Below are 21,664 nucleotides of genomic sequence, written 5' to 3'. Positions count from 1 at the left end.
TCGCTGGGGCAGTGATGTCTCAGCATCAGTGCAGCTCCATCCATTAATCGCAATACTGAGGAAGGAGCAGAAGTGTCCACACAGGCTGGGGCCTCACGACTAGGTTGAGCTCCATGCTGGCCGCAGTGGACAGAAAGCATGCAAGGAGGGCTATTCCCTCGACTTGGTAATTCACTCTATGACTCCAGAGAAAACATCATGAAGATTTTTTAGGGCTTGGCAACTCTACAACGAATGTTTCTGCAGATCCCTGTGTGATTATCATGGAACTGCAGGTTACCAGTAGGCTAGACCACAAAGCCTTTAGGTTTGTAACTTGTTTTTCTGCTCATTTGAGAGACCCACAAATTCCTGTTTTCTTATGACTCTGGACCTGAATCTTAGAGCAAACTAAGAAGCAAACATTTCTTTTCTGGGAGGGAAAGAGCTAACTGTAGTAGAAATCTTCAGTTTCTGCAAGTGTAGTAACTAGGGTCTTTTATACACCTCACACAATGCAGCAGTTTTCTGTATTAGTAGTATTGGCTAAAAACAAATGTTCTGAGATTTCCTAAGAGTTTAGCAATAAGCACAAGCCAGTTTTATACATTAGTGGGATCTAGCTTTAAAACTGTTGGATTAGGGAATGTGAGATAGTGACTGATTAATCTCCAAATCTGAATTTTAAATTTGTTGGTGCTGTGAGCAGAACCTGTGACTTGCTTGTGATCAACAGAATATGGCAAAGGTAATGGGAAGCCCCTCCCTTGATTACGTTACTTTGTATAATACTCTGTGTTTTGCTAGCAGACTCACTCTAGGGTATCCTCCTCCATTTCTGGCTTCAAAGAAGCAAGCGTCCAAGGGCCCTACACAACCAGAAGAAGAAAAATTCTGCAAACAACCAAAGAGAACTTAGAAGTGTATTCTTGGGACTTCCCTGGTGGCACAGTGGTTAAGAATCCGCCTGCCAATGCCGAGGACACAGTTTCGATCCCTGGTCCGGAAAGATTCCACATGCCGCAGAACAACTAAGCCTGTGCGCCACAACTACTGAGCCTGCACTCTAGAGCCCGTGAGCCACAACTACTGAAGCCTGTGCGCCTAGAGCCTGTGCTCTGCAACAAGGGAACCCACCACAATGAGAAGCCTGTGCATCACAATGAAGAGTAGCCCCCGCTCTCCGCAACTAAAGCCCATGCAGGGCAATGAAGACCCAACGCAGCCTGGACTCCTGACCCACAGAAACTGTGAGATAATATATGCATGCTGTTTTGCGCTGTTAATTTGTGGTAATTTGTTATTAAAGCAGTGAAAAGCAGATACAGATTTTGGTTCTAGAAATAGGGCACTGCTGTCACAAGCACCCAAGTATGTGGGAGTGGTTTGGAAAAATTCTGAGGAGCATAAGAGAAGGAAAAGAAAGCTGAAAATGTGTATCTCCCTTGATAATGTAGAATTTTATAAAAATGAATGGGGCTTCCCTGGTGGCGCAGTGGTTAAGGATCCACCTGCCAATGCAGGGGACACGGGTTTGAGCCCTGGTCCGGGAAGATCCCACATGCCGCGGAGCAACTAAGGCCGTGCACAACTACTGAGTCTGCGCTCTAGAGCCCATGAGCCACAAATACTGAGCCCACATGCCACAACTACTGAAGCTCACATGCCTAGAGCCCGTGCTCTGCAACAAGAGGAGCCACCCCAATGAGAAGCCTGCGCACCGCAACGAAGAGTAGACCCTGCTCTCCACAACTAGAGAAAGCCCACGCATGGCAACGAATAGCCAATGCAGCCAAAAATAAATAAAATTTTTAAAAAATTATTTAAAAAACCCCAAGAAAGAATGAGCCCTCACTGCTGAGGACAGAGAAACCTGAAAACACTAGGTTTGGTAAACACGGCAAACATGGACAGCATGGTGACTATAATTAATAATAGAAATAAATATATAGTATTATATATTTAAAACTTGCTGAGAGTAAACTTTAGAAGTTCTCATCACAAGAAAAAAAAACTGTGACTATGTATGGTGACTGTGGTACCCAGCTTTATTGTGGTGATCATTTCAGAATATATACACAATATCAAATCATTATGTTGTACCGAGAAAATACTATATGTCAATTATACCTCAATAAAAAGCTTAGAAAAATAAAAGAGTGAACTTTTTGGACACAAAGTAAGCATATCAGATGCAGGCATATCAATAAAGGGTTAATTTTCATATCAATAAAGTGTTAATTTTTCTCAACACGTTTGTTTGGACTGGCTTTAAACACAATGAAAATGATGCTTCAGTTCCTAAAATGAATACTTAGTACTGACAGTAAGGACAAACTGAGAACTCCTTCAGAGATAAATGACAAGACTGACTCCCCTCAGTAAAACTAAGCTCTGTGGTCAAATCTAGTAATTTTCTGAGGGAGAATAAAACATTTTTTTTAGAGTTTTTTGAAAAGTCCAGAAGTGAGGTAAGAAATGCCAGCGAATGCATTTAGGCGTTAGGTGGGCGGTTGGTAACAGAAAGGCTGATTCTTAGTCCCCGGCATGCGAGCAGCTGGATGTCAATGAGCTGCAGGAACACTCACCGCCCTGCAGACCCAGCTGCTAACCTGCTCGTCTCTGGAGAGGATGTGAGGCAGAGGTGTCTCTCTGGTAGATTAAAACCCCCCAGAAACACTGGGATTATAGCACAGCCTCTCTTCTAACAGAAAAATGAAAACTCTGAAAATGAGATTCTGTGATACTAGTTGTACTTTTCAAGGCCTGCATAGGCAACCAACCATTTATCTACACGTATTTTGTTCCCCATCTGTCTACACTTTTTATCCTGGAAAAAGACAGGCTTTCTCTACCCTGAAGATGAATGAGGCCTTTGATGTCATGCAAATGTTAGCTCTGGGCCAAACACATACAATCCTGAAAGTAGTACACTTAGAGAATAAGAGGTTTAAATGCATTTACCATTTTTATTTTGCTATGCGGAAACATACATTCACCATGGCTGTGCGATGCGGTTGACAATGAAATGGAGAATATAACTTTTTGAAGGCTATTTATAACTAAACACTAAATAGTTTTATTACAGTGGAAATTCTGTACAGTTTAAGGCTTGGCTCTGAACTAGACTGCAAATATGGACCAGATTTGGAAATAAAACACTTTTTTTCAAGTAAAAGAAGAAAAATCCATTAAAAAAATACAAGGACAAAGAAATGAAGAAATGAAGAAAGAAAACAAAGCAACAGAAGCCCAATGGGTTTTCCCGGAGTGAAATTTCATCATACGGTGAACTAACAAAAATACAGGTTTTCTTTCCAAAATAATGACAATTTACATATTTAGGACTTGTTAGGGAACTCTGGGAAGCTTTCCAGACTGAACACAGACCAAAGCGGACGACGGGGAGGAAATCACATTAATATGCTAAAGTCAGTACTACTTTATAACGGTTAAATTAGATTACATAAAGCAGGATTGTGAGCATTAAATATTTCCAGAGGATTGGAGAGTCGTTACTGCTGACAGGTAAGAGTAATAAACCAGAGGAAATAAGTACAAGATTCAAGTTATTTAATGAATAAACTCGGTTATTGGCACATCTAATCTGGGAAAAACCTGACACACTGGACTAGACAGCTTCTAGCAGTTTAGGGTAATCTTTGTTGATCTGTAAACAAAAGATCTGTCACCTAAGAAACGGCAATTTTGTTTAGACTTTAATAATAATCAGCTATGAAAGGCATGGATTGTTTTATGTGTTACATGAGATCACGGTTTCTATTGTTGGTTATGAACGTGCAGGTGTAGCTGAGAACTTAGACACTGTGTGAAACGTAAAAATGCTGCTTGTTTTGTAACTGTATCGTTGCTTCATGCAATATCAGTTTAGTGATGCTGACTCAGATTGCTTTATTATGGGAAGATCTCTGCCAGTGTCTTTATTAAATGGTCAAGGTCAGTTCTTCTGGATTGAAATTGTCCATGGGCAGATACGAATCAGTGGGTTGGAAGAGGAAACTCCATATAGACTCTGGTTTTTCTAATGGTTTGCATGACTGGCTTCAGGTGCAGTCTAGGTTATTCCTGTAGAAGAGAGATTTGATCAGTTACTCATTTGAAAACATCTGAGTTTCCCTCAGATCGAGGTCATGGGAAAAGTATCTTGTACGGTTATAAAATGCTCTTTTTGACAAGATACTGTAAAATACCGGTGTACGTCACTGATAGGCTTTCTCTGAAATAAACCACATCGTCACCCAAGTGGCTGAACTCACTGAAGAGAACTCTTTTTTGGGTTTTTTTTTTTTTTTTGCTTTCTATCTTCCAAATTAGCTTCTTAATTTGAATATAATGAGTGATTTTTCTATTTTTTTTTCCTTTGAGAGAAGCCACTCATCAATCAACATTAACCAATGTTAGAGAACGTACTTATTTCATTTATACACGTAAAGCATTTAAGAGACTTTTATCACATAACCAAGTGTGCAAGGAGCTGCATTCAGCATTCAAAGCCTTCCAGGGATGCTCAGGGCCCCTCGGGTTCTCGAGGGGCGGGTTAGTATGCATGACAAGTCTGTGCACACACAGAAGATGCCGTCTGCTCATGATGTCGGCCAAACAGTGGCTGGAAAGGCACGCGCTTTCTGGAGGAAAGCAGGACCACAAGACTGTATTTTTGCTTCCTCCTGAGACACAGTACTACACTCGGGAAAAACATCATCCCAAAGCATACAGGGAATAGATGACATCCACAATGAGAGTGAGTGCTCTGGTCTCAAATTGTAAAACAAAGCAAAAACAAAAACATAAACAGGCTAGAACCAAACACAGTGGAAGAGAAAGCTTACAATGGCATAATGCTGCCAACAGAAGGAGAACGGGCTATATTTTATTTCCCTAGTATTTGGAACACACAAATTGCACCTCTCAGAACAAAACCATCGTAGTTCTGATTAGGCTACATGGCAAGTGAAACCAGATCTGACCTTTCAAATGTGGATAATGAGAGGAGCACAGAGCATGCATTAAAAGGGAGCATGCACAGGACCATGCAAGCAGACTCTGCTTTCTCTTTATCCTCTAACTGGCAGGGGATGTAAAAAGTCCACAGTATGGAGCCTCCAAATATGAAATAAACCAGCAGCCGCAAACCAATTTTCCATCCTCTTGATACCCAGAGCCCTGCAAATGCCAGTGAGAGAAAAAGGAGAGGGAAGAGGCAGGGGGAGGGAGAGAGGGAAGCCCTGGGCCACATGCCAGCCAAGGCCAAGCCTAGAGAACCAGCACCACCTCTTACCTGGGCTCAATCCTCTCCATCTTCAGGGGTGATCTCTGTCTCTTTATGGACCACTACTTTGGTCACTGACATGTCAGGGTGCTGCTCTTTGGCCTCTTTAATTGCCTGAGCCAGTGCCTATCCCCAGAAAATCACAGAAGGGCAAAGACAAAAAGGAGGTGGGACGTGCAAGATCAGAGCCAGGTGGAGACTTATGAGCAAGATTTATATACACAATTTACAAATGGGATACAATGACTGCAAAGGGGGGCCGGTCATACATTGCATATCAGAAAGTTAATTCAGAAAACTGTTTAGACTACAGGCTGGACTCGAAGGACAGCTCTGGGAAGAGTACGACCAGCTAGTGTTTCTCTGTCTCCCTGCCAGAGTATCTACCCTCTCTCACACGCTACCTGGTCATGGTCAATGTCCGCGTCTCCCGTGATGACGATTCGCTTCTCGATTCTCGTCTCTGAAATGCCTCCTTTCACAGTCTGAAAGCAACAGATAAGCATTATCAACTTACCATCGCTGTTGACTGGGGGAAATGGCGGAAAATGCTGACACAGCTTTAAGTTGCATCATTCATTCTTTGAGAATTGAAACAGAATCCTATGGCAGTTATTTACAATTGTTAATTTCAGAAGTGAAGCCAGAATAGAGGTCCTTCGGGTTTGGCTGGCTGGTGTTTCTGGAACATCTACCATATGCCATGCACTGGAGTTAAGGGTTATGCAAAGGGCATCAGAATGCATATTCTTAAACGGAACCTGGCATGTGAGGACAGATGCACCACAAATACAGCAGCCGTGAGAGCTCCAATGCAGCTGCCTGGCATCCTGATATTCACCTATCTGCTGGTGCGGCCCAACCCAGAAGCTCTGAATGGATACCTTCCTGTATCCGTTCCCACTCCACTTACTTTGGTGATGTGGGTGGTGGTCGTGGTGCTAGTGGTTTCAGATGTGATCGTCTGTGCGCTCATGAGCACACCTGGCTCCAAATCAGCACCAAGATCAACCTAAGCAAGCAAAGGGGGAGACGCCACACTTGAATATTGATGTTACCTCTCCAGACGTCTGCTATCTTGGTTTGGGGCGTGATGATGATTTAACTCTCTGCACAATCGCTGTGCTGTTCCATCGGCATCTGGGAGCTGTCACTGACTAAAGACGGAATCAAACTTGGCCATTGTTAACCCTCATTAAAAAGGTGGGACTTCAGAAATGTGAGCAGGGGCTGGTTGAGCTAGTGTTCTTCCTTATCTATGGCTAGGGAGATAGATTTCTGAGCCTCTTTCTACATTTCAAGTTATGTGAAGACCTGCTTAAGTCACCTGCTCTTCCTTGATTGGTAATAAAATTACAATTACTGCACCATTCTTGATAGAGACAGCTGGGTCCTCTGAGTCTCACAAATTAAATATCATGTAGTGACACTTAAATGCACGAAGCCATTCAAGGGGTAAAACAGGTGCCAGGGCTCTGGCCTTCGTAGACTGTCTTACCTGTGATGATTCATATGTTATGGTTTTTGTTTCTGTGTGAACTACAGGCACTTCCTTGGTAGAAATTTCTAGCTTTACTCCTCCTGGTGAAACACTGCCAAAGCTGATGGCTTCTGTCTTCACAGTTGATGACTGTACCAATGGGAAGCAGGCAGAGTGGCTATTAAATTTTGCAAACACATACCTTTGTTTTTTTCCCTCCCCTCTTGGTGGATATATATAAGCACAGGTTGGTATGAAATAAATGTTTACATTTTACATGGGGGTCAGTTGGGGAATGAGGCACACAACAGATACATGTCAGTCTCCCAGAATTCATATGGAATGTTCCAGGTGCAAGAAAATATTTCGAAGGAAATTGAAAAAACCCACTTTTTTACATTCCCTCCCCTCTATCTCATAAACTAATTTTAATAGATTAAAAAATCATAAATTAGCCTTTTATTGAAAAACTTCTTAGACAGAAGGAACAAGTAATAAAACATTGAACCACTGCCCCTCACCTCACCCCCATGTACTTCAGGAATTTCAATAAAAGAGAATAAAGAATAAATTCTAGCACTTGGTGCCTGGGCAAGCCTGGTTTTGGTCCTTCTGGATAAGTACACTGATCAGAAATAAATTTATCAAGTTTTCTAATATCTTGGCAGGCTATGCATCTCCCAGGTTTATTGCCAGCCAGTTACGGTAATTGCAAAGAGAGTAGAAACCATTTCCTGGAACTTTAGATTGTGAATAATCATTATATATGTTTGCATGGGACCCCAGACCAGCATGGAGACCCCATAATTGCCATGCAAGAAGGCAACAAGAGGAGAAACAAACTGCTCTTGGAAAAGGAAGAAAATTAAACCTAGCCCTGCCTTTACGCTTAACTAAATTTCAGGGACTTACTTCAGCACTAAAAGTAACATTAACCGCTAGTTACCTCAAAATGAGGTTTTTGTTCCGAAGCCTCAGAAACGTGGATGGCTGCACTCTGCTCCTCCTCTGGCTCTTGGGAAGCAGCTGCCACTTCTCCCTGCTCGAGGACAGCTTTGTCGGCCACCTCCCCTTTTTCCTCCTTCGCTCCCTCAGTCAGAGCAGAGACCTCCTTCCCTTTCACATCAGAAGCATCAGGAGATGCTGCCTGGGTCACAGCATCCATGTCATCTCCAGCTGCGTAAGAAGCATCCCCACTCGCATGCACATTCATCACATGTCTTTCCTCTACCAATGCCGCTTCCTGCACAACCTTCTGGGTGCTAAGTGGCTGGGGGCGCTGGGTTGTTTCCGTCTCTATTTTGCCAGACTCCGTCTTGGTTTCCGTTTTCTGCACGGAAAAAAAATTGTGGTGTCAGTGCGACTTTCCACAAAGCAAAGGTCAGAAAGGAAAAAAAAAAAATGCAGCCACTCACCAGGGTACCTAAAGCCGGTACCAGTGCTTATAACCAGCAACGCTTAGAGAAAATATAAATTAGCTTTCATTCCCCCCACCAGAATCTTTGATGCCTGCCCTCTGCCTGACACATAGCCTCGAACCTGTGCTGCTTCTTCGGATGTCGCAAAAGAAACAAGAGTGCAGTATAAAACACAATTAAAAAACCAAAACAAAATGAAAGCATTGGAGCACATGCATATTGGTTTTGGCTACTTCCTTAGACCTAACAGGTGACATAAAATGCTTTAAGAAATTAAATGCTGTTAAGACGTCTCAGCAAGATTGCTTTCTGAACATCTGAAGTATGTTCTTGTAATGGAACTAAAGACACGTGATGCAAACGTGGGACAGGCACAGAGGGGTGTAAGTGAAGACCCCTCTCAGGTGTTTAAAGCAAAGCCACTTGGATGCAACACACACACACACACACACCCCAAAAAGGCACAAAGAAAAGGCAAAGAGGCAGAGACAGAGACACCGAGGATGGAAACAAAAGGCCACCTGCACCCAGCTTTGAGAAGTGGAAGTAACCCCTCCTATGAATTCTGTCGGTTTTCTCGCAGACTCTAATAAGCTGAAGATTTCAGAGCCATCCATGAGCTTTTCTCCAGAAGACTGTTTAGTCTGAGTGAACAGAGAAATGGAGAGTCAAGCACAGAGGTCGGGACACAGGAGGGCATGTACTCATTCACAGCTGGTTAGACAGAACTGTAGGCGTGGGACCCAGGGCGAGGGATGGAGGGATCTACAGACAGATTTGGAAACACACAGGAATGGGAAATCAACAGCAAATCGGGGTGAGCAGGGGCTCTGGTTTGGTAAAGCGGAGAGAGTTCCTGGGGTTAGGGCGGTGCTGGGTGAAGTGGATCCTTTCACCCGGCACCGGCACCTCAAGCCCCGGCAGCACCACCCCACCTCGGGGACAAGAGCTGGAAATAAAACGGCAGGTATCTCAATGCTCACGTCAGACCGCGGTAGTGACTTAACCATGAAAACAACAAAAAAGCTTGGGTGGGCGGCTCTCAACATAAGCCAAACAGCAAGAGAAATGGAAAGGCTCGGGGTGGAAGGGCTGCCTCGGCAAACGTCATGCTGGAATCGGAAACGGCGGCCCAAAGGCGGCACCGGTTACCACGACTTGGGACGTGGCCGACTCTGTGACAACGTATCGGGTGGTGGCGACGGTGACGGCCGGTTCCTGGGAGTATCTCCACTTGGACAGGCTCTTCCTGCGGGGACTGAAGGGCCCCACCTTCAAGGTCTCGGCCTCGGCCTCGGCCTCGGGCTCCGCTCTGCCCAGCCGCTCGCCCTCCAGACTGGCATCCCTCCCGGGCACGTGGCTTTTCTCAAGAGCATCATCCTCGGGGCTCTGCTGCCGGGACTCGGCTTCCCTGATGGGGGCCAGCGACTCCGACAGCCTCCGCTTTGGAGTGTGGACCTCAGGCCCCCTCCTGGTCCTGTCCTCGGTGAGGGCTCCCAGGACCTCGAACTCTGCCAGGACAGGGGGGGTCTTCACGGACTCGGCTAGTCCCGGCTCAAGAGGGGAGGGGGACGCCACCTTCTCCCCTTCTTTGACTTTTCCTGTCATAGTGACAATTTTTCCGGACACGGTATCGTAGGACTTTCCGAGTGTGTATATTTTCTGTTTGTTCTCTTCCTTCAAGTGCATTTCTCGGGCCAAGTCTTCGAAGCTCTGCACTTCAATGGCGCTAGATCCTAACGAGTCGGCGGGGATGTCATCAGTTCTAGTGCTCACGGTCACCACCTTGTACGTCACAATCTTTTTTGAATCACCATCAACTACCTCAGTGGGTATTTTGTCTACAATAACCCAGTCCTCTGTGCCCTATATTTGGAATATAAAAGCTAAATTAGAAGTTCTGATGGTATCTCACTTCTAACATAAGAATCCTTTAAGGCAATCAGGGTGAGAGCTACACTCAGGCCTGGGAGGTGACTGCATAGGGCTGGGGTTGTTTTTATTAATTATGGCTGCAATCTCTTCCCGTCTGAAATTTATTAACTCTAACCTGCAACTTGGAATACGGTCTGTGCGTACACTCGCAATTTCAGATTTCTTGAAATACTTTGGTGGTAAATTTTGCAAAGACTGTATTTGATCTTATGCTAAATGTCTGAGCATTTTGTATGTCAAGATTAAACAACATTTTTGAAGCTGTTGTACAAGTTATTTAGCTTTACTTGTGTGGACATAGAAAAGACAGTTTTCCATGTGAAACAGAACACTGTACTTCACACCTGTTGTCCTCACAGAGAACGTGCCAGCATTTCCACAAATTTCTGTGAAAACCATTTTCCATGTTTGTGAATTATACTTCCTTATATGGGAGACAGAATCCACTCTAGCACTTATTATCCAACAAGTATTCAGTGCACCTGTGCTCCAGGCATTGTAATGGACTATTTCCCACTGTTAGGACACTGTCGGAGCCTCTCAGAAATAGGTCACAGTGGTCTGTACACTGTTCCGAGTTTATTTACAACCGAAGTTCATCGTCTCAGGAGTTTCTTTGCCAGTTTCCTTAGTGTTAGTTCCAATAAGGCAGAAGAAATGCAAGTTATGAAACTTCTGTATGTGGGGAGCCTACCAGGACGCTAGGAGGTAACTAGTCTAACAGGTTACAGAGGGAAGAGAAACCAAGCCAGGAGCGAGGGAGCACCTTGGTTTACATTTTAAACTTGGACGTTTGCTACTTTTTTATTTATCCTAGCCTGAATCTAGAAATAGGTGGGCCTTAAGAAAAAGGATTACAGATCCATCTATAGGCTGGTGCCGGATTAAACAAAATGAATTGAAAAGTAACCTCTAGGGTCGATGGGACAGTTTTCTGGAAAATGATTTGACGAGAGGTAACCACAGAGCCTCCTTCCTGAATTTTCTTTATCACACTCAGCTAGTGGGAAAACCATTAAAAGTTCATAACTTTCAAAATCAGTCAAGGTCATCTAAATTAGCATCACTCTATGGGTGAAAGAGGTACTAAAAGGTCCAATAATATCATTACAAAGTATAATTATAATGCTTCAATGACCACACACAGATATAATCACCTAGGAGCAAAAGCCACAAAGAAATGACAACTAACAGATAACTAAAATAGTAACAAAATTCCCTACTTCCCTCCCCAGAATCTAAACAAAAATGATATACCTACCTTAATGGCAAACAAGGTAAATTTTAAAAAGAAAGGAAAAACTACAGACATTTTAATGACACTGAAATCTGAAGAGCAATTTCCTTCTGGAAAATTCCTTAATGTTTGTTTTTTACCTGAGACTCAAAGAATGGAGAGCTTCCTTGCTGCAAAAATAGAACCTTTTCAGAAATCTCCCTTTCTTCTTTGGTCTGTTTGAATAAAGGGGGTTGGGTTGGAGAAGAGGAAGCAGACAGTTTCCAAAAAGGCAAGTTAGGAAGAGAGTTCTTTTCTTGTGCTACACATATAATACTCATTCATTTTTTTTCTGAAGAAGTAAATTAGTGCCTATTAATTTGGAAAATGGTCTGAAGCCATCTCAACATTTAATAATTATTTCCCAAGAGTAACAGATTATGTTTTGAATCTCCGGTGTTTTTAGGATTCAAACATTTCTCATTTCTACAAACACAGAATATGCAAGACTGGCATAAAGAGCTTTCTGGCCTTTCAGTAGTGTTCGTATGTCAGTGACCTGCAATACTGTAAAAGTGAGTATTAAAATGAAAATGTTAAGATTAAAAAAAATTAAGTTAGGAATAAATCCTCACTTCCATGTCTGACAATTTCTTGATCATATTCCCTACTGAAGTGCCGCCTGATACAGAGAAAGGAAATACACATGGGTCACTGCATTAGCTACGAACCTGAAAAGCCCAGTTATGCCTAGATTGATGTCTTTATTCCACAAATAAACATAAGGTTGTAGCTTTATTTGAACTTTTATAACATGGCAAATAATCCTGAAAAGTCAACTTCAGAATATCTTGGTGAAGAATTAAGTATTTGAAGTCATAGTTGTCTTTAACATATAAAATTTAAAAGGACATTAAATATGTTATGTTAGAACAGTTTTTTTTCCTTTCATCTTTTTATTGCTTCCTTTAGCATTAAATAGGCATAATTCAAGGGGCAATATACGTTAGCTACCGAGCCTGTCTCTGTGTACAGCACACGACTACATAGAATAGTGAACAAAAGGATATTTTGGTAAAGTCATCTAAAAATAATAATAGAAAAGTTCAAAGTTTCTAGACGAATGGAACTTTGAAAATAAACCCTCTTGTTGATAAGTAATATAATTTTATGAGAAAATAAACCCTCTTGTTGATAAGTAATATAATTTTATGAGAGGTATTTAAAATTCCTAGGTATGATCAGTACTATATTTAATTGTTTGCCTGCAAGAGGTTATAGAGGAGCATCTGGAATTTCTCTGGAATGACCTGCTGACAGATTTTGATAGCACTGTCCTCATATGCTCCTTTTAAATGAGGAACAAATAAGACATTTCAAAGGGGGAAAAAAATCCCTGTCCTGCCCCATTTTGGAGAAAGATATTGCAAGAGACAAAATGTACCATGTGGAATCATTCAATGTGGATTTATTTTTTAAACTTTCAATCATAGCCTCTTTTTTAAACAGAAATAAGAAACAGGAAGTCAAAATTATAGATACTTTGCAGAATACCACGGCTAGGCCTCTAATTATAATCACTGAACTAAATATTTTCCTACAATGAAAGCTTAAAAATACAACAGCAGTGGTTTTCAGCATATCCTGTTATCTGACATCAACTAATTTTAAAAAGTCTGTGTCTGTAAGTAAAAATGTCTATACTGTCTGCATCCAGAACTGTGCATGTCCCATAATAACGGAAAAGGGTAACATAAGGGGATAGATGTTATCATTAAATCCTGTATACTGTCAACCCCAATCCAGTGAGTTCTGCTAAAGAGGTACTGATAAAGAAAAGCTGATAATCGAAACATTTACTAGGGGTTAAGACAGAGTCAGATGCACACCCTATTTCATTTAGTTCCTTAAACGTTCATGCCTGTGTCACAATTGGGACACGAGGCCCTACAGTGGCATGCAAAATTCACAGAGGTGTTACTTGCTCAGATGATTAAGGGTCTCTATGGAGCTGTGACTTTCATTTCTGCTCGGGCCAGGGGTTCTCAAATTGGGCTGTGAATTAGAATTATGCGGAGAGCTTTTAAATAAGAGTAATGTGTGGGGTGCACCTCTGACTAATTAAATCAGATTCTGATGTAGAACCCAGGCATCGGTATTTTAAAAATCTTGTAGGTGACTGTAATACGCATCTAGAGTTGCACCCCAGGGTCTGAATGGAAAGTCACAGAAGTCAGATTCACAGAATGGAGATAATTCTCTCTACCCATGAATAGATGATCCATAGTGAATGCATATTTTGCCCAATTTAAGGCCCATCCAAGACCTGAATAGCAAAAGTAAAGCTGGACAAGAAAGCAGAAAAATGCATAAAGAGAGTTGATTCTAGTTATTCATGGCAGTTGTGTTCTATGAAGTCGCCGTAACACTGAATTACTGAGTACTGAACCATAGCTCCTAGGGGAAAGACAGGGTCAGGTTCCTGGGAGCTTCTGGCCATGAAATTTTTGTCAACTGATCAATGCATAACCTTGTTTTATGTGTGTTTCTGTTTAAAGACCCCTTATTTAATATCTATTATTGATCCATTAACATCAAACTCACAGCCAGCAGCACTATAACTTATCCTGAACAAAGTGTATCTGACACACATATTTTCCTATAAGGCACATCTCAGCCTTCTTGTACTTGGGAACACTAGACAGCACTTCAGCACTATGCCTGGAGGTCATTTTAAATAGCAAAATCACCAACAAAAAAACACAAAAAAGCAAAAATGTGGCACTAAACAGGCTGTGAAACTTGTTGCCTGTTCACCTTACCTGGGAAGGTGTGCCTTGAGCAATTTTTTTTTTTTTTTATCACATTTTACCTGTCTGTGAATTACCGTGAAAGCGCTGTTAATATTGATTTTAGGGTTACAGTAAGTTTTAGTGAGTAGGTGAATTTGCACAATAAGGAATCTATGAATAGGGAGAGTTGACTGTATTAAGCTTACATACCAGTAAAACCACCAGCCACCTTAAAAAAAGAGGACAGTACTGGCACGGCATAAGTGCTAACGTGTATTGCATTGTGGTTGGGATTTGAAAACTTTTAATATTCAAATAACCATGAAGGAATATCTGTCCAATATGGACTAGGCCTAGGTATACCACAAAAGGCTGTCATGGGAAATATCTGCGGACAGAAGATGTACCGGAAACCCTTCACATCCCATCCATCTATCTTACGTTTGGAGGGCCCTGTATGTGGGTTTGCCTATTTTCCAAAGCTAATGATGATTTGCTATTATTTGCTTCTTTGGGGCATCATTGCTACTTGTCTCCTGTTAACTCAAACATTTGAAACTTGAAACCACTGGCAATAAAATTCCCACTTTATAATAAACATAACATCATATTCTTAGAATATAATCACCATTACTAGCTCACTATATTTCTAACTCCTAATTTTTCTCAAATTGGTCATAAACTGGTTGCATAGAAATAGATTTACTTAGGGTTTGACCACCACAGATAAAGAAAAAAGGTGGTCACATTAAAAATCAGGAGTCATGGGCTTCCCTGGTGGTGCAGTGGTTGAGAATCTGCCTGCTAATGCAGCGGACACGGGTTCGAGCCCTGGTCTGGGAGGATCCCACATGCCGCGGAGCAACTAGGCCCATGAACCACAACTACTAAGCCTGCGCGTCTGGAGCCTGTGCTCTGCAACAAGAGAGGCCGCGATAGTGAGAGGCCCGTGCACCGCGATGAAGAGTGGCCCCTGCTTGCCGCAACTAGAGAAAGCCCTCACACAGAAACGAAGACGCAACATAGCAAAAATAAATAGATTAATTAATAAACTCCTACCCCCAACACCTTCTTTAAAAAAAAAATCAGGAGTAATTACATTTTTTTCAAAACAACATTGTATCACTGAGATTCCCCAAAAAATCCAACTAAGTATGGCGTCACTGAATCAGTTTCTTTACCCTTCTGACACAAGCAATGTTACTTTGAGAAGTCACTTTAAAAAAGTAAGTTACATATTTTCTTTTAGAAATAATTGGACCTCTTTCGAAACTGGCCAATTATTGTTTAATTAATTTAAAGTGGGTCATATTAGGGCCTTCCTTAGTGGCACAGAGGTTGAGAATCTGCCTGCCAATGCGGGGGACACGGGTTCATGCCCCGGTCCGGGAAGATCTCACATACCGCGGAGCGGCTAGGCCCGGGAGGATGGGCCCGTGAGCCATGGTTGCTGAGCCTGCGCTTCTGGAGCCTGTGCTCCGCAATGGGAGAGGCCACAACAGTGAGAGGCTCGCGTACAGCAAAAAAAAACAAAAACAAAAAAACAAACAAACAAAAATAAAGTGGGTCATATTAAATAAAAGGATAACATCAAATGAGTAATTTACTTAGAAAACTACCTCCCCTCTAAAATGAAAATCTTTTGTTTAGGTGTTTTTAAACAAATATGCTTTGGGCTTCCCTGGTGGTGCAGTGGTTGAGAGTCCGCCTGCCGGTGCGGGGGACGTGGGTTCGTGCCCCGGTCTGGGAGGATCCCACGTGCCGCGGAGCGGCTGGGCCCGTGAGCCATGGCCGCTGAGCCTGCGCGTCCGGAGCCTGTGCTCCGCAACGGGAGAGGCCACAACAGTGAGAGGCCCGCATGCCGCAAAAAAAAAAACAAAAAAACCAAATATGCTTTGTGTATGCCTAGCTGGCTGGGAGGATAAAATTATCTTTTGTGCTTTTCACAAAACCAATAACAAAAGCCAATATTAAGTTTTAATACAGAAATGAACAAGAATTTGGAGCATAAGAACTTGCCGGGCTGTCTCCAGGGCCCTCAAATGGAGGATAAACTGGATGTCACCAAGGGCCCCGGGAGAAGGGTCGGATGGGAGCCCCAAGGTAAGGGAAGCGCGTATAGCCCTGACCTCCCAGAAGGGATCTCTCTTCCTCTGGGACTCGAAGCTCCTTGGAGCTGCTTTTTCAGAGCCCCTTTGATAACCAGGGTTAGCCAGCCTTGTTTCTAAGAAGCTCTTCTTTACATCTAGCAAGTCTCCCAACCATTTCCTCCCTTCCCGGTGGCCGTGGAGTCCTAAGGTACAGCTTCTGCTCACCACTCAGCAGACACTTGAAAGCAGTGACTAAGCCAGCTGCTGGTCTCCGGTCTACGTAACCAAACTACTTTGTGCTTCTGCAGAGGACATCTTTCCTCCATCCTTTAATCCTTTTAAAACAATCCTTTCTTAGGTCTACTGCAGTTTCTCTGCACCAACAGGGAATAAGGCATCCACATCGAGGGTTAAGTTCAGCGTATTCAAAGCATCACCTCTTAAGTTATTAACATTCTTTGGGGTCATCACCGTCATTCTCTAAGAATTAGAGGATTTAATAAGTGAAAAAATTTATTTTACTAGTCTAATGACCTAGACTTTGACAGTCCCTTGTTTGTTATCACCACCTTTAACTTCTCCAGGCAACTACCCGAACTTCCATTCAAAGGGCTGCTACCGCGCGTGTCCCTGAGTGACGGCAGGGGAAGAGAGGCCTGACCTTTTCAGTGGCTATTTATTTTGTGTTTTTGTAATGTAATCCAGTATCTGCCATCTTCAGAGCCAGCATGTCTTTCCTTCTTTCCAGCCCTCGTAGAAATAGGGTAAACCAAACTTGACCAGTTACAATAAAACTTATCTGACTATAACTCGTAAGTGGCAGTCTTACTAATGCAGGAACTACAATATTTAAATCAATCAGGAAAATCTGAAATTTTTGTGTCTTGAAACTCAAACAATCTGAATGAAACCGATGTTTAATGGTACAGGAATACTTTGGTCACAGGACTTTTCATTTATTCTGCATAAAAAGGCCCTTTACAAAGTAATTCAAATGGAGATATAGCTTGTCTTTTTTTTTTAAGTGGGATTGGAACTGTCATGAACATCATGATTGTGGTCACTTTAGATAAACAGCTTTCAAGGGAAGAAAGAAGTTAATATGATACTAGAAAGATGCCGTTTTAAAAAACTACTTATTTTGAAAGACAGATAAAGAAAGTAAGATGATGTGTAACAGTTGACAGTAAGATTAGTACCACTGCCACTATGGGTCCCACACAATGGGAGCCTTGAAGTAACACCAGCTGAATCCTCTATTTTTTTTTTTTTTTTTGCGGTACGCAGGCCTCTCACTGTTGTGGCCTCTCCCGTTGCGGGGCACAGGCTCCGGACGCGCAGGCTCAGCGGCCACGGCTCGTGGGCCTAGCCGCTCCGCGGCATGTGGGATCTTCCCGGACCGGGGCACGAACCCGTGTCCCCTGCATCGGCAGGCAGATTCTCAACCACTGCGCCACCAGGCAAGCCCTGAATCCTCTATGTTGCTGTACATTTAAAGAGCGATTTCCTATATGGAAGACTTACTCAAAAAGACATTCTGGGGCTTCCCTGGTGGTGCAGTGGTTGAGAGTCCGCCTGCCGATGCAGGGGACACGGGTTCGTGCCCCGGTCCGGGAAGATCCCACATGCCACGGAGCGGCTGGGCCCGTGAGCCATGGCCGCTGAGCCTGCGCGTCCGGAGCCTGTGCCCCGCAACGGGAGAGGCCACAACAGTGAGAGGCCCACGTACCGCAAAAAAAAAAAAAAAAAAAAAGACATTCTGGCCTTTACTTTCCCTATTAAAAATCAAATAAAAACTGATTGTAAGTCATAATATATATGTTTATATATATAAATCAGTTAAAATAACCAATTTAAAAAATATATATATATGCTACAAATAAAAATGAAATAAAAAACTGAGTATACCCATAAAAACCTGGTGTAGTAGTCCCAGAGTAAAGTATGCCCTGAAATGTTATCAACTTCAGAACACTGTTTACTCAAACATTAGACAATCTCAATAGGCCTCATCTTGCAATTGATGAGAAACAGTCATGAATTTTCAAGGCATTTCTTAAAGCGGCAGAAGTACATTCAGAAAAACTGTTGGTTCATTAATACAGGTCAACGTCTCCCAGCTGTGAATCTAGAATAAGCAGATCTGAACCAGAGCTTCCTTGTTCGTTCCAAAGCACCATGGGAGGCGATTACTCACTCCATGGCCACCTAGCATTGTACTGGCTATACATAGACAAGAGGTGAGATTCTCTACTCAGAAGCCTGCCACATCCTTTCCCTGCAGACCCTGCAGAGGAGCGAGGCTAGTGAACAGAAGACAAGTACAACCCAAAGCCTGAATACCGACCTCTTCAGGTACCAGCGGCTCGATCATGGGTGCCTCCTCCTGCCGGGCGGCTAGTCGCACAGGGGAGGTGGAAAGCCTCTTTTCCCATTCGTTCGTGATGGCAGTGTCTGTGGAGGTTTCTAAAAAGGTTCTTTTCAGCTCACTAATATTGGTCTGATGTTTCATCAGTTCATCTTGGGTTTTATCTAGCTCCTATATTCAGAACATAAAGAATCCAACAGTCAACGTTTTACGTTTGTTTTCCTTTCTGTGTGCTCTCTCTCGTTTTTAAAAGTTAGGTCATTATCTCATTAGTAGTCAAAATAAAAGAATTCTGATCAGGGCTCATGACACTACCACAAACACTCTGGTGAAAATGTGATATTTCCCAGGGAAAACAAAATCTAGTTCAGGCAAGCATAAAAATCAAAAGTCTCAAAGGTCAACTGTTAAGACTGTAATTCACATGTAACCAGAGAATTAAAATAAATACACAAGGAGGAAAGGGGATCTATGTCTAGGAGAGAGGAAGGAATCAGAGGAAGCTGAGAAGTCAACCGCACGTATTCACAGGTGAGAACACACCCTTCATGCATCATGGTACGAGCCCACAGGTTAAGCCACTAAAGGAAAACCAACACACACAAGCATGCACTGGTATATACCAATACCAACCTCTAACATAAGATTACTATGTTTGACATACACATTTTCACCCTTTATTCGTTTAATCAGACTATTCTGAAAAAAGTGGAGAAGAAAGGAAGGTAAGGGACATGACAGTCACATGAACAAGTGTCATCTCCACACTGCACCAACACACAGTCACCACCACGGAGCATGCTGCAAGATCTGAACACCACAGACAAACAATGACTTATCACACGCTGGCTTCTGCTTTTGTGTTTGATTTGGAATTTTCTACCTGCGCCTTGAGCTCTGCATCTTCCTCCTGGTCCGACTGCCAGCAGCAAGAGAGAGTGGGAAATAAAGTCTTACCATGCCATCGACTCTAAGATGGAAGGATGGGTCTACATAAGCCAGCTACATGGGGGCGCTAGTTTGCTCTTATGTGAGAAGACATTTCTTTCTTATATATAAACCACAACGTTCTCACACACAAATTATGAAGCTTAATAAGAAGACAGGAGCAAAAGGTTCCTTGCCCCATGGGTCTTTGACATCTTAACCTGGACACTTCCAAGCGTGATGAGCCCACATGTGTGCTTGGGAGGTGACAGCTAGGACTTGGCGGGCTGTCCTTAAAAGACGTTAGCAACGGTTCACAAGTGGGGGAAGCCAACATCGAAATTAAAATTCACAAAAACGGCTATGAATATCCAATGATGAGAGCTCCCTTGGAGTGTAGGAGTCCTCACAATAATCCTATGAGGTTAGCTATTATGATCCCCAATTTGAAGACTAGAGAACTGAGGCACAAAGAACTTAACACAGAGGTTCCCACATGAAAAAATTTCTTGGAACTTTTAATTTCTTGAACCCACCTACTTAAAAACAAATTTGGGAGAGGAGAGGGCTGATACGGATGGGGTAAGTGAGGAAATTAAATAGACTACCATCAACTACAAAAATCAACTATAAGACGCGGTCCAGAGTGAAATTATGGGTGACAAGTGGGTGATGCCAGAGCACATGGCCTTCAGCAAATGGATCACATTGTCTGGGTCTCAATGGGGAGCAGACTATCTAACCTACATGCCCCACCTCACACTGCTGTTACACTGGCTCCGGAAAAAAGAGAAGGGAAGCGTTTATAAGAAGTGTTAGAGGGCTGGAGGCATGCCGATTCTACAGAGGTGGTGGGTTCATAGTCTTCATTTTATTTTTAAGCTTCATAACCTACCTATGTTATACGTCTTCGTTTGCATGCTTCAAATGTTATACAACAAAGTTTAAAACTGCTAGAGAAATTTATAGTATTTTTTTTTCCTCATAGCTGAGTCATTTTTTTTAACATCTTTATTGGAGTATAATTGCTTTACAATGCTGTGTTAGTTTCTGCTGTACAACAAAGTGAATCAGCTATTTGTATACCTATATCCCCTCCCTCTTGGACCTCCCTCTCCCCCAACCCCATCCCATCCCTCTAGGTCATCACAGAGCACAAAGCACAAAGCACAAAGCTAATCTCCCTGTGCTATGTAGCAGCTTCCCATTAGCTACCTATTTGACACATGGTAAGTGTAAATATGTCAATGCTACTCCCTCAAATACCGTATATTAACGCATACAGATGGAATCTAGAAAAATGGTACTGATAAACCTAGTGGCAGGGCAGGAATAGAGATGCAGAGAATGGACTTGTGGACACAGGGAGGGGGAGGGGAGGAGAGGCTTGGACGAATTAAGAGAAATTTAAAGTAGTAGTATTAAAATATTTTTCATTTACAGCATACCTTAGGATTACAATGAAATTTACTGAATGTATCAGTAGTTACATATAACTAATTCTTACAAAATTAAGATGCAATTGTTATATTTGGTGTAGAAAATGATTACCCTGTCATCAGTTTATATGTGATTGCTTAAAAGAACCAGGATGATAGTTTTACAGTATTATCTCTAAATTAAAAAATGATGACTTCCAAACTTTGAACTGAACTCTGGCATTTCCAAAGGAAGAAACAATTAAAGTCCATTTTGAAATGTTTTTCTGAACATATTTTCAATGAAGTGATGTATAGATACTACCTATAACATTTTTAGTTCTTCCTAAATACCCAACTAGAAAATATTGTTATGATTGGATAATGTAAAAAACAACCTAGTGTTAAACACTATCACAAAGTAAAAAAAAAAAAACTCTGTTAGCACTTTAGGAAATGAACATCTTGACTTCCATTACTACAGATAAATATTGTTTTTACAGAAATTTTAATTAGTTACTGGTAGAGAAGATTTAAAAAACAACATAAGCCATACACATATTTAATGAACCCTAAAGAATTAAGAAAGGATAAATAAGAGCACAGCCTCACTGGTCAATGTGATAATTTTTTTCCAATAAAGTACTGACAGTAATTTGTTAATTTTCTTTTCCTTGGAAAAATTCATTTCTTTTGAGTGACCCAGACTACATCCAGGCTATGAAAAATGAGTTAAGAGAAGTATTATAAT

General features: G+C 42.2%; 1 protein-coding gene across 8 annotated transcripts in view; it reads right to left on the bottom strand.

Annotated features, from left to right (window-relative positions):
* Positions 1–2,928: 2,928 nt before the first annotated feature.
* The window catches only part of EPB41L3 (erythrocyte membrane protein band 4.1 like 3), a 142,020-nt gene continuing 123,284 nt past the window's right edge, over positions 2,929–21,664 (bottom strand). For 3 of the 8 annotated variants that reach the window (XM_081252029.1, XM_081252026.1, XM_081252027.1), the window contains exons 14-21: positions 18,548–18,739; positions 8,689–8,811; positions 7,696–8,079; positions 6,768–6,899; positions 6,183–6,281; positions 5,674–5,754; positions 5,279–5,395; positions 2,929–4,065 (exon numbers count right to left, since the gene is read on the bottom strand). In XM_081252029.1, the coding sequence (XP_081108155.1) occupies positions 5,285–5,395; positions 5,674–5,754; positions 6,183–6,281; positions 6,768–6,899; positions 7,696–8,079; positions 8,689–8,811; positions 18,548–18,739 (1,122 nt within the window). In that variant the 3' untranslated portion in view covers positions 2,929–4,065; positions 5,279–5,284. Of the gene's footprint in view, positions 4,066–5,278; positions 5,396–5,673; positions 5,755–6,182; positions 6,282–6,767; positions 6,900–7,695; positions 8,080–8,688; positions 8,812–11,479; positions 11,555–18,547; positions 18,740–21,664 lie in introns of all 8 variants that reach the window. The other 5 variants (XM_081252030.1, XM_081252031.1, XM_081252033.1 and 2 more) reach the window with 4 other exon arrangements.

Source organism: Mesoplodon bidens, assembly GCF_964165515.1.
Source record: "Mesoplodon bidens genome assembly, chromosome: 13".
Classification (NCBI taxonomy): domain Eukaryota; kingdom Metazoa; phylum Chordata; class Mammalia; order Artiodactyla; family Ziphiidae; genus Mesoplodon; species Mesoplodon bidens.
The sequence above is the reverse complement of the archived record's forward strand: the minus strand, read 5'-3'. Positions and strand labels throughout refer to the sequence as shown.